General features: G+C 35.9%; 1 protein-coding gene across 2 annotated transcripts in view; it reads right to left on the reverse strand.

Annotated features, from left to right (window-relative positions):
• Positions 1-14,371, reverse strand: part of GIGYF2 (GRB10 interacting GYF protein 2) — a 139,819-nt gene that overhangs the window by 91,391 nt on the left and 34,057 nt on the right. For both annotated transcript variants that reach the window (XM_082631244.1, XM_082631245.1), the window contains 5 exons: positions 13,350-13,479; positions 12,274-12,369; positions 5,900-6,011; positions 1,563-1,674; positions 665-705 (listed from right to left, as the gene is read on the reverse strand). In XM_082631244.1, the coding sequence (XP_082487370.1) occupies positions 665-705; positions 1,563-1,674; positions 5,900-6,011; positions 12,274-12,369; positions 13,350-13,479 (491 nt within the window). The remainder of the gene's footprint in view (positions 1-664; positions 706-1,562; positions 1,675-5,899; positions 6,012-12,273; positions 12,370-13,349; positions 13,480-14,371) is intronic.

Consider the following 14,371-nt stretch of genomic DNA (forward strand, 5'->3'; position numbering starts at 1 on the left):
AGTAAGAGCAATCTTTTTTAATCTACAGTATTTTCAACAAAAGTGGATTACTTATAAAAAGAGAAGCTCAGAATCATTAACACAGTTTATTTAATAACCTGAAGTGAGCAGCTTATTTAAAAAAGCATTCAATAAAAGCCACTACAAAATATTTTCATAGACCTATGTGGACATTGCCCTGAAAAAAAGAAAGATTATACATCAAAAAGACCAGATGAATAAACGACATTCATAGTAAGAACATTCAGTTTTAGCCTTTGCTCTCTAATACAAAAGCGAACATTCTAGTATTTTCTCTGTTTCTTCTCACCTGTGACATACTATCTTCACTGGAAAAGGAGTTAATAGCCTGCTTCCTAACTTGAAATTTCAATTCGTAAGATAGCCTTAATAAAGAATATATGTCTTGCAGAGAACACACAGACCTAAAAAGTTAAATCAAGTAAATCCTAACGGTTATATTTATCATCCCTGGTTTCATGCAATAAAGCCCTCAAATAACCATGGAACTCTAAATGCAAGCAATGCTACAACCCCATCTACTGGAGAGATGCAAGTAATTGAGTCAATTTTTAATAAATGTATCCTTATGTGTGAGCCTTGTTAAGAACCAGTATCATGGAAATCCAGATAAAATTACTTCAAAACAGTAAGAAAGTCTTACCTACATCTTTTCGCCCTGGTTTTTCAAAACGTCTATCACCCCTAGAAAAGGTAAAAATAAGTTTCAAACAAATCTTGAGAGTAATACATAGATTTCCCATCTATGACACCCATTTTCCTATCTTTCTTAATAGCATTTCTTTCTTTTTCAAATTATAAAACAAATACACTGTTATTGCCTAACCTTTGGAAAATACAGAAAAGCACAAAGATGAAAACAAAAATATCCACCATCTCACCTACCAAAAGCTAGCTTCTATAGACCCAGAAATGTTATTTTTTAAATTAGATACATGTTTTATTTTAGGTGTCTGCTGTACAGAGCTTTATATATTGCTTTTAGAATGTGTTTTTACATATCACTAGACATTTTCAAAATTATCCTAACTTTAATGGTTATATACTATTCTACTGTGTGGATACACTATTATATAAGAAACCACACTGATATTAAGCTGTTTGGTTTATTTCGCATTATTTTATATTATAAATATTATCACAGTGGACATCTTTGTACATGTATCTCTGTGCAACTGCCTTTGCTCATCTTGAAAGACTTCATATAAAGTCACAAACAATATAGAGAAAATGCTTTGATTAACAGCAACGAACAGTAAAATGAAGATGCTTCCCACTGAGCACTAATCAAACAGCAAATCTAATTAACTATTAAATATCCATGCTGGCACTAAAATATGAATGTATTTATCTAGAATGCTTCTTCCTTTAAATAAGGATCATTTAAACATTTCTAACATAATTGATATTCAATTAACAGCATTTTTTGAAAAATGAAACCTTCTAACTCTACAAACAGCCTTCTCCTCTGCAGAAAGTGTAAAAGAAATGTTTTTTACACCAAGAAACCTTTATACCAAGATGTGGATCCTTTTAGTTACCTTTCCTCCCAGCTCTGCGACCTATGCATTTCCCTGCCACCTCCTCGACCAAACACACCCTCTACTTCATCAAAGCTTCTTTGGTAGAAACCACATTCACCTCTGCCTCTGCCTGAAAATAAGAAAACAGAAAAAATGACAGTCAGATGTCAACATCTGGCACAAGTTCAACGCCAAACATTAATCTCTGAAGTTCTGTCTATATACAAAGTAGGATGTCTACATTTAAATATTTAGCAAGGCCCACTGAATCTTTACCAGTGAGACCAATGACAGCACTGAAGCAGCTAGACCACAGGAGGATAAAAAAACAAGTTAGAAAACTGTGTAAGAGTCCCAGTTCCAGTCCTGAACAAGAAATAGTATCAACATTAAGCTCCTTAATAAAAAATTCAATTGTGAAATTCTAAGATCAGTAAACCATTACTACAAATCAAACCTTTTATTGTATTATTTTCAACAAAAATGGAAGATGTGGAGAGTTTGAGAAGAGAGCAGATAAAGTACAAAAGGCAAGCACAAATGTCAAATTAATTTAACTCCAGAGAAAGGATAATTTAATTGGGTCAACTCTAAACTAACAATTTTGTGAACTAACTCCTTAAAGGATATTCCACAGCAACCAAAGGCACTCTTTCCTGTTTGCTCAAATCTTGAAGAAAAATATCAGGAAGCACTAAATATTCGAACTGCACAGCCGGTAAGAATGTGTGGATGCAGGAATTTAGAAGCTCCAGTAGCTCAAGTGTACACTGGCCTTTACTGAAAGCAATTTGATTAATCTATCAAAATTTGACTCAACAATTCTAACTAGAATTTATCCTAATAGAAATAGTCGCACAAATATGCAAATACATATATACGAAGATGTTCACTGAAATTTTTAAAAAAACAGAACTTAATCAGTAAAGAATTGGCTAAATAAATTCTGATAAAACAATTCAGTAGAACACCAGGAAGCCACAGAAGATAAAGTACTGACATTAAAAGAAATCTACATTATTCTGCTGAATGACAGAAGTATGCCAAAGAACAATACATATAAAAAAGATTCCATGTATATAAATGATATGGCTGCATACTTAGGGTCAGGAATGATATAAATCCAAATGTTGCATCTGGGGGCAGAAGGCAGTATGCACTTTCAGCTTTATACTTTCTGTATAGTGTGAGGATTTCCCAACTAACCTGTGTGTTGGATACACCATTTGCATCCAACACACAGGTAAGAAAACTGGAGGGCAGGGAGGTGCCTAGGGATGTATTTATACCTAGATGAAATCTTAGCCATTATCCCTAGCTCAACTTCTCCCGCGGTATAAAACCACCCAAAGAAAACTGATGATGAATCTTGAATAAACGCATGAATGCATTCCAAAGCTAAATACAATTGAGTTAAATAATTGTTTCAAATATCCATGCAGTATTTCTACTTCTTAGTTATAATTCATCAAGAATTGACTCAATACAATTGTACTTCTATATGACATTATGGAATACAAAAATAATGCATAGAATTTTATGTACATAAATACCCTCTCAACTAATCCAAGTATCAATTTCTTCATCTGTAAAATGGAAGTGGGGACTAGGGTTGAACTACAATAATCTTACCTTCCAGTTACCTTCCAGTTGTACCAACTTAACTTCAAGTCATCTTAAAGTCAATGTCCAGTTTCGAACCTCTATCCTCAGGAAATACATACATTTTATTTAAGATCCTAAAACAGTGTAATACAAACTGTTATATTACACTGGGGTGATCCCCTACAACGAGATTTTTAGGGTGAAAGAAAAAAAGTCCCCTGTCCTTTTAGAGAACAATTTTCTCAAGAAAACCATTAAGTACATAGCACCTTGAAAAAGTGTTTTATTCTGGAAACAGATGAATACGAAAAACAGCCTTCCAAAGTTGCCAGAACAATAAGCAAACCACAGACAAAATATTTTCTGCCAGTTACGACTAGCACTGGCACTGGTCCTCCTTATGAGCCTAAAGCTTTATAAGTGGGCACAAAAAAAGAATCAGATTCTAGAGCTTTCCAGCTTGTAAAATGTAAGGAACAATCTTCAAAGTACAAGGCCCATAATCATCTATAAATGTAGTCCCCATATAAGGAGGAGCAAGTAAATACAACATGGTAAATCTTTCATAAAGTTAAATTTAAATGACTGTCCTATTGTCTGAGTTTTCACCCTATTCTCTGGGAGGATTAAAATATACTTCCTTTAATAATGATGAAGACAGTAGCTGATAGTTGTGTAGATAGGCTTTACTGTTGAACATCTTAACCAGATAAATAAAAAGATGACAAATTCATGTTGTTTTCCTGTTTGTTTATTTAAATTTTACTAGTTCTCATGATATTCCGAAGTCTGGAAGTCAGTCGATTTTCACATCAAAGTTTTCTCAAGTTGGAAAGGGCCAGGATAATCATCTGATGTTAGTGCTGCCCGTGCAAAAAAAAGCCACATTAATCACTATTTATTTAACCCATAAGTTAAAATTAAGTAATAAGTGAAGAAAACAAAACCACAGATTAAAGGTCTTATGAAACCATTAAAAAGAATCACAGTTGGGACAGTGGTGTTAGAAGTCTTCTTCACCCAGTCAGTTCATTCATTTGACTAGTTTCACATCATTCACTCACATCAATGTTAATTAAGTCACTGCTTTTATCACAGTATCTTTTATACATGCCCCGTTTAAATTCTGAATGTAAGAGTTCTATCCTATGGGATAACCCTACACACTTCAAAGAAACCAGAAGGCAGGAAGAAATTTATCAACCTTTCATTAGTTTCTTGATATGGAATTTTTTTAAAGCCTATTTAGAGAGATTGGTTGGTATTTGCAATACACAACATTGGTGGTCGCTTGAGGAACAAAAAACAGCTGCTTGTGGTCCATACTTCTTAATTAATATAAGATCTCTCAATGACATGCCCTGAAAAGCACTAGCGGCAAAGCTGCGTAAGTGCAACCTCTCCTCGCTGCCAGCCCACTGCAGAAAAACACAGGAAAACACCCAAGGACCAGGCCACAGCCAGCCTCAAAACACCATCATCACACCACCGAGAAGAACAGATCTCAGACGAATTCTGGATCAATGGAACCTAATCACATGCATATGGGAGTCTAAACGGCCTGTGGACTTCTGAAACACAACACACACATGCTTAAATCTCCGTTTTTGCAGACACCCAATTCTTCCTAAAGCACCTCTTAAAATTACAAGGTATGTTTACACTTCTGCTATGATTTAACCAACTTAGAAGTAAAAGCTCAAGTAAATATTTATATTACAAACATTAAGAATGCCCTTAAGGGGACTTCCCTGGTGGCACAGTGGTTAAGAATCCTCCTGCCAATGTAGGGGACATGGGTTCAAGCCCTGGTCTGGGAAGATCCCACATGCCGCAGAGCAACTAAGCCTGTGAGCCATAACTACTGAGCCTGCGCTCTAGAGCCTGCGAGCCACAACTACTGAGTCCGAGTGTCACAACTACTGAAGCCCGCGCGCCTAGAGCCCGTGCTCCACAAGAGAAACCACTGCAATGAGAAGCCCACGCACCACGACGAAGAGTAGCCCCCGCGCGCCACAACTAGAGAAAGCCCGTGCGCAGCAACAAAGACCCAATACAGCCAAAAACAAAATAAATAAAATAAATTTATTTAGAAACAAACAAACAAAAAGAATGCCCTTAAGTAGCAGAAGATCAACGAACCCCAAATAGGGAGCAGATATCAAAGAACAAGTATATCAAAATAAGAATTATTCTTCCAAGAAAAGACACAAATCTACACAATATGAAACTACAGGTTAAATAAAGGATGACTGCATAATTTTGTTGTTGTTGTTCTACACCCTAAAATAGGTCTAGTATTGATGAGACAGCTTTTACAAACGCCTCTCTCTGGCTGGGGACACTCCTGGCACACGGCCTTATATGGCATAGACCCTGTGTCACAGAGGCCTGGCAGGGACCTGGGTGCCACTCCAGCAGCCAAGGCACTTCAGGGAGCTCTGGCTCTCAAAGTGTAAGATCCCCTGGGGATGAGGACAATGGATATTTGCCAAAGATAACTAGGACCATCTAGAATGATTCACACTCAAATCTCTTAAGCTAGAATTACCTTCCTCTACTCCAAATCAGAGGTTGTGGAATAGATGCGCTGAGAAACAGTTCAGAAAACAAATGTTCAGGACATTTATTAGGCAATTAATGTCAAAGAGCAGTCTTTTAAAAACCAAATATCAAAATATTTTTAAAGCGATCTCCCTATCCTCTCTCTCCACCGTCTCCACCATTACTTTCTTCACATGAAAGCTCACCTCGCCCTCTTGAAGAACTTCGACCTCTAGGAGCCCCCACCACGGTTCCTCCTCCTCCTCGTCCTGTCAGTCGCAGGACAGCAGCACTGTTTACAGACATGGAAAAGTTTCTCTGCCAAAAAAGAGAGAAAGAAGAAAATGAATAAAACAAATAAAACTGCATGCTGTTCCTGGCCATCTCCCACTGCATCTATAAAATGGCACTTAATGACTACTAGAAATGGGAAACAATCACTACACGACCCACTAAGATGGTCCAAAACCTGATTTTAGCTGAAAATTTCAAATTAACATTTCAGATCAACAAACATTAACAACCAATGCCTTACACTATGTTAGGTTCTGTGAGGAAATATTAAGCAGACAAACTCTAAATGCTGTATGTATCCGGAAGCAGACAGGATATTTATGCATCATAATATATACAGAATACTCGGTAAAAGAGATCTGGTTTGCAAGGGTCCCTTAACTACTGAAAGGTGGACATGAGAGGGAGTCACAAAAGGTTTGAATCAACAGTATGATAAAGAAAAAAATGATCATTTTGCCTCATTCTGCTCACCACTGTGAATTAGCAACTCCAACTAGTATTTAATAGAATGACAGGTATCGGGGTGAATGGGGAAGGGCAAAGTAAGAACCTACATAAGATCAACCATCTAAACAGGTACGGGGAGAGAATGTTTGAAAAAAATAAACAAAATCCCAATCGCTTGGTCTTTAGCCTGCACTTGCACCCACAGTCAATCTGGAAAAGGGTCAAATACAACAGTAGTAGTGGGTGGGCATCCTTCAAACATGAAGAGGGACACAGGAAGACAGGAGGTCTGGGATTCAAAAATATCAATCAAGAATGTTTAGTTGATACTTCTGGATAAATGGAATATACAGAGCTTAGGAAAAGGTAAAGCAAGAAGCAATTATAAAAATACTGAAAAATGATCTATAAGATATCAAAATCCTGGGCATCTGAAGGAGAATTTCGTAAGAGAGTTTTAAACTCAGAAAATGTTGGAATATATCCTTACCTGAATACTTTCTATAAACTTAGAACCTAATAGACATCTGCGCAAAAATGCAGGTGTGGTAACAGTGTGGCAAATCCAACTTCAGCGTGGCTGTAGCCAAGGGCCCTCCTGGCAAAGGGGCAAGAAGTGAGGCTTAAGAGCACACCAATCTGGTAGCAGCTACCTAAATCACAGGGAAATAGAATCCTGCAATTCAACTAATATTTTAAGTCCAAATTGTTCTCCACTGTGAAGTCCTGATTTGCTGTTCTGATTCAAGATCAATTCAAATGTGATTGTCTATACCTCTTTTGAAGAAATCAACATGTAATTGGTTTTTAAAACTTCTACTTTCATTACTGAATTTCTTGTTTTAATATATGGCTCATTTTCTCCTCATTACCTGTCATTACTTGTCTTTTTCAGAACTGCATTCAATACAATTTGTTCAGATAAATTTTAGAAACTTATCAATGGAAGTTTTTTCCTTTGACTTTTATAGGTATATAATCATATAATCAAGTAACTTCAACACTGAAGACTTAAAATGTAATTGATAACTAAAAACTAGAGGCAGATACCAAACTTGATTAGTACTTATTTCAAACTATTTTTAAATAAAACTTAAAAGAAAAAAAAAAGCTGGTTGAAACATATGCATTAATTTACCTTTTAACACAGAGTAACCAGTGGAGTTACTGAATAATGCCTCTGGGATCACAATTAAGTAAGACTATGAAGTCCCAAAATCTAGATTAATATATTCTAAAATTAGAAAAACAGAGATCAGAGCTAACTGTATTATGTATACCAGCATCTGACACTGTTGAACACCTCATTACCAAAGTATTACATGTATGAAACTCAAATGCACCCATCTATGGCGTTCAGGGAAACTCTCATATGCTTTCATACATCCTCACACATTGCAGCTCAAAGGGCAAACTGGTATAATCTCTGGAAGGCAATTTCTCAAAGTATATTTAAATGTCCATATCCTTTGACACAACAATTCCTCTTACACATGTGAAAAATAACATAAGCAGAAAGATTTTAACTGCAGTACTATTTGTAAAAGCAAAAATGGCAACCTGCTAAGTATCAACCAAAAGGAGCTAATTTAAAAATCATGGCCATCTATACAGGGAATTCTGTGCAGTTGTTTAAAAAAATGAGGCTGGAACTTCGCTGGCAGTCCAATGGTTAAGACTCCAAGCTTCCACTACAGGGGGCAGGGATTCAATCCCTGGTTGGGGAATTAAGATCCCACATGCCAAGCGGCGCAGCCAATAAATAAATAAATAAATAGATAGATAGATAGATAGATAGATAGATAGATAGATAGATAGATAAATAGATAGATAAGATAAATAAATAGATAAATAAATAAATAAATAAATAAATAAATAAATAAATAAAATAGGTGGTCATGTTTTTAAAAAAATTGAGGCAACTCTATTAGGGTTGACCATATAAAATGGTTAATATTCAACCATTTCTGATCCAGAAAGCTACAATTTCATACAGTCAGCCTAATATATCAATACAAAGATATAAAGCATAGCTGGAGTTAAGAGCATGGAGAGGCTAGACTGCCTGAGAGTGAATTTTGGCTCCTTTACTCAACTTCTCTGTGCCTCACTTTCCTCATCTATATAATGTGAATAGGAATCTACTGCGTGGGTTGTTGCAAGCACTTAACATATTAAGCAACAAGTGTTTAGAACAGGGTCTGACACATATTAAAAGCTAAACAATTATCTGTTATTATTTCCTAAATAGATGCTCAGGTGAAAACAGTAAAGTGTAGAACTGTATGCACAGTAGGCTACCATTTATGTGTATGTATGTGTGTTTAAAAGAATAGATGCATAGATAGTTGCAGATGTATTAAATACCCTAGGAAGGGAACACAAGAAAATGGAAACAGTGGTTATTCCTGAGAAAGAATAATAGGTAGCGAGAGTCTGGGTTACTCACAAACTTGCTTTTCACTATATGCGCTTTGTGAATTTTGTATATACATGTGTTATCTATTCAACAATGCATAAGTGATTTTCTTTGATGTCAAATAAATAAAACACACCAATCTGGTAGCAGCTACCTAAATTACAAGTGTAATGTGTAGAGTCATGCTTTTCAAACTGTGATATACATACAGGGAAATGTCAAAACAAAGAGCAACTGGGAGATCTTATTTAAGCGTTTTGTTCTCAGAAAACCTTTTACCTAGTTATATTTTATACATGCATGCATGTATATATATGCGTGTATATATATGTGTGTGAGTGTATTGGGGCGGGGGGGGCGGGGGTAGTGAGGGAATGTGCACAAGCAGAAAACTACCTTGCAGTTTAAAGATAAAATATTCCCTTCAGGTAACTTCAGGAACCAAGATATGCAGCAAGAAGCTACTTTAGGTTATTAGAATTATTTACCTCCCCAATCAGAGTAATAGGGTGAATAAGTATACAAAACTCTAGTCTAGGAAGATCTAAGCAATTCCTGAACAGGTACATGACCATCCAAAGTACACACTTCAAAATGTTAATGAAGCTTTTGCCAGCTTTAAGTACTGTCCTACTCCAACATATTTTACAAAAAGAAAGGCTACCAAGTGTCAGAAATTCCTAAATGATGCCTTTTTAAATGCTTCCAAAAATGCACCCTGATGGTCTTCTGTGATTACCATGAAAACTTCCCAATCCTTACATTAAGCCCTTGTGATTATAGCATCCAGACCATAACACCTTAAGATAAACTTTTCCATTATAAAAACAAAATGAAGAGTTACTCCTTTAGTCATTCTAGAACTAATTTTGGTGTGTAGGTGTACTGCATACCTAACTTTATTCCTTTTCAAATTGTTAACCAACACTTCCCAGCAGCATTTGTTGAATAATTTTTGATTTTTCAAATGATTTGTGTAGCCCTTAGTAAATACAATTTCTTAGAAATGTTACAGGATTTTTCTGAATGATTCAATTACTTTTTTTTTTTTAATTAAAAGTCTATCACGTTTTGGTAACTAGTAGCAAGTCCTCCTCCCTACTTATTACAAAGCTTTTCTGGCCCATGTAGTCTCTAAGAAATCCAGGCAGTCATTTAAGGAAAAATAAAAAGAAACTATTAAAAATATTCATAAACAGTTGGAAAAATAATCACAAAAGATTGAAACTGGTATACTGAGCTATATAAAAATTAGCTTCTACATTAAAAAAATCCTAAATGAAATCAAATGCAATTAAAAATTTAGAAAATTTAACAGGTTAGGGTTAGGGCTAGCTCAAGAAAAAGATTACTATCCAAAAGAAAAACTGGCAAAGACAAGAACAAAAAATCAAAAGAAATATAAATGCAAACATCTAAGAAACTCTGCACTAGGGAAAGAAATGCAAAGTAAAACAATGGAAGAATATTTTATCCAAATCTTCAGAGAATTTTTTCAATAAAAAGAATGTTGGAAGTCTAGAACAAAGCTTAGTATACACCATCACCTGCACAAAAAGGGGGAAAACATATTTACTTGGGAAAATATACAAGAAGCTGCTAACACTGGCTGCCTTTCGGAAAAGGAGACAGGTGGCTGGGGGAAAGGGTGGGAGAGAGATTTTCTATTATATACCGTTCTGTAAATTTTGATTTTTAAACCATATGATTTACTGCTTATTCAAAATAATTAATTAATTAATAAAAATACTGAACATGGCAGAAGTAATGGTAAAATGCTGCAGGTAGGGCAGCAGTGAAACAAAAGAAATATCCTCATACAAAGTTGCTTGAAAACAATTTAGCAGTATGGAGTGTTTTGTTTTTATTTCCAAACTTTCCATTCTAATCAGCTGAGCTATATGTCTATCCTTAAGCCACAGTTTTGATTACTGTAGCTTTGTAGTAAGTTCTAAAACTGGAAGTATAGGTCCTCCAGCTTTGTTCTTCTTTTTCAAAATTGTTTTAACTACTTAGGGTCCCTTGCAATTCCATATGAATTTTAAGATCAGCTGGTCAGTTTCCACCCAAAACGCCACTGGGATTTTGATGGGGACTGTACTGACAGTAGATCGATTAACAATATTAAGTCTTCCATGGCTTAATAAATGCTGATGCCTTTCCACTTATTTAGCCTTTAATTTCTTTCAACAGTGTTTTATACTTTTCATGCAAAAGTTTTATACCTCCTTATTCCTAAGTATTTTGTTTTTTTATTTTTATTTTTGGCTGCATTGGATCTTCATTGCTACACATGGGCTTTCTCTAGTTGCGGCCAGTGGGGGCTACTCTTCGTTGCAGTGCACAGGCTTCTCACTGCGGTGGCTTCTCTTGTTGCAGCTCACAGGCCCTAGAGCATGTGGGCTTCAGTAGTTGTGGTATGTGGGCTCATTAGTTGTGGCGCTTGGGCTCTAGGTCGCACAGGCTTCAGCAGCTGTGGTGCATGGGCTCAGTAGTTGGGGCTCGAGGGCTTAGGTGCCCCGTAGCATGTGGGATCTCCCCTGACCAGAGATCAAACCCGTATCCCCTGCACAGCAGGTGAATTCTTAACCACTATGCCACCAGGGAAGTTCAACCAAGTATTTTGTTTTTAATACTACTGTAAATGGAATTGTTTTCTTAATTTCCTTTGTGAACTGTCCATTGCTAGTATACAGAAATACAACTGATATTTGTGTACTGATTCTGTAGCATACAACTCTGCTGTATTCACTTAGTACACTATAAAAGGACAAACACAAAATGTGCTACTTTCCAGCCCAAAACTCTAACTTTCTCACAATATCATTTTAAAAATCGGTGACAGGGCCACAACTACTGCAGCCCGCGTGCCTAGAGCCCGTGCTCCACAACAAAGAGAAGCCACCACAATGAGAAGCCCGCACACCGCAACGAAGAGTAGCCCCTGCTCGCCGCAACTAGAGAAAGCCCATGTGCAGCAACGAAGACCCAAGGCAGCCAAAAATAAATAAATAAATTTATTTAAAAAAAAAAGTTCGTGACAGAAGAGCATATTTTTAAGCACATTGTAAGCTGAAGATCTACATTTTCCTTTAATGTAAGAACTGGTAAAAAATTGGTGAGAATTCATGTTTTGCAGAAGAACTGAAAAACGACATGTTTCTGAAAGGACGGCCCTCTCCCCCCAAAAATAACTTTCTCTCTACTCAAATACATCTCCTTATACTCAACAGCTTCAGATCTAAAGCAGAATCTAGTCAACTAAGAGAGGCATCCAAACACCAAGAAAAGAGTAAGAAGGAAGCAGATCTGGGGGGAATGGAGGACACTCCTTAGGGCCTGAGTAGGAAGTTCACATTTTCATGCCTCACTGGGAAGGAACAAGGGTTTGACTGGAGCTCAAAGGCAGATACCAACCTGTTCTTCTTCTGTAAAGGGTACAAGAGCCAATGGCGGCAGGGGTTCCTCCTGTAGGATAGGCAGAAATTCTTTATCCAGAAGGTCTGAAGGTATCTGTTTGACCAAACACATGACCAAGAGATTAATGCTATCCCTCTAATTACAAGAAGATAAAACAAGAAAATATTCTTTGATTCACCTGTTGCTGATTATTAAAAATATGGATTAAAGCTTATTGAGACACAATTAATATTCTGAAAAGGTCAAACATTAAAAACCCCAGTCACTCTCCCTGTCCTCCCATCAGACTACCACTCTCAGATTTGATATACAGCACTGACTCTGGTATTCCACAGTGCACATTTAACTCAAAGCACAAAGTGGTAGGAGAGTTTTACAAGCAACTTTATCTGTCCTAAGCAACCATCATTAAAATTTGATTCTTAATCCATTAATAAAATTAAAAACAAAGTATACTTAAAAAATAGAAAATGTTATTTCTCACAAGTCAGGTAATGAAAGTGTATTTTATATAAAGCAGAAACTAACACACCATTGTAAAGCAATTATACTCCAATAAAAATGTTTTTAAAAAAAGGTATTTTATACTGTTTTGAGTTTTGATCATTTATAAGTAACGCAAATGTGGTGTCACATTTTAAGATTTTGTCCCCACTGAAAATTTTATATTTAACTCAAAAGAAAAGAACAACAGAAGCATCTGCCCTTCTCACTCCTAACTGGAAAGAATAAGGAGAGATGCAATAAAGAGAGAAGAGAAAAATTCTTCCTTTCTCAGCCATCATACTGGGATAGAAATAGAGGTTAAGAGGAAATTAGTTAGACAAAGCATTAAGTCCTGACTACTCTCCTGTTTTCATGAAGCTTTCTACTCCTGTAATGAAATGTTAGGTCTTCTCTAAAAAAATAAAGAGTACGTAACATTTAGAAGAGCCTCTGTGAACTACTGCAGGTTTCAAAGCAGGAAAAAAAAAAGGTAGAGAGAAAAACCATGGCTGTTTCATGTATCAGCACATAATTGTACATAACCTGAAACCTCATTCATAATTCTGAACTCTTTCCTACTTTCTTACCTTGTTGTCTTTAAGGAAAAGTGCTAACATTTCTTCTCTGCCATAACGATAGTCTGCTAATTTATACTTCGGCAATGCTGGAGAAAGAGGAGGGGATGTAATACTCCCACCACTGGACAGAGCTCGGAGCCTAAAACAGTAGGCAGAATATAAAATGAAGTGCCAAATATTCTGGCAGTCAGGACTTTTTATTTTCATATAATATACTATAAACATTTTATAAAATAAAGACGAACAGAAAAAAACCCCATTATCTCAAAGTATCCAAGATTTTAGCTCTAACACAACCTGCTATAATAGCTCACTAAGAAAACAGCTCGTTGAGAAGTAACTAGACAAACATTTGAAAATTCCTTAACGTAGCAAGTATTGTGGCACGTCTGTGAGAAGCTTAGGGGGTGAGATGGGAACACCGTTCTCCAAACTATAAAAATAACATATAATTAAAACAAAAGTCATATGTCACCTTACAACCACTAGATTAATAAAAATTAATAAATCTGACAATACCAGTTGTTGGTAAGGATGTAAAACAATGCAAATTCTCAAGTAGTATTTGCGGGATTATAAACTAAAACAGCCACTTCAAAGAATGATTTGCTAATATTTAACAAAGCATGCTACACAAAAGAAAAAGCAAAATACAGCAGCTTATAAAAAAGATGATACTTTTATATATGCCCGCAATATTTCATAATTCTCTTTTAATGAAAGCAATTAGTGATCAGTGTAGAGAATTTAAAAATGCAGTGAAAAAAGTGCAGTACAAGGAGAAAAAATATAAAAGCCATATTTACTAAGAAAAAAAAGTAAAAATATACTTCTAGCTGATAATAGCAGCTGCCTCTAAGGAATGGAACTGGGAAAAGAGAAACATTTTAATTTTATAATAAGATGTTTTTATTTGAAAAAGGAGCAGGGTGCGGGGGAGAACCTCAGCAAAAAAATGGCAAGAGTATGATCGTACTGCAGCACTGCGTCAACTAGCAAGTGGGAAAACTACCGTCAGGAGTAGCTGATTA

Source organism: Mesoplodon mirus, assembly GCF_964341445.2.
Source record: "Mesoplodon mirus genome assembly, chromosome: 8".
NCBI classification, from domain to species: Eukaryota; Metazoa; Chordata; class Mammalia; order Artiodactyla; family Ziphiidae; genus Mesoplodon; species Mesoplodon mirus.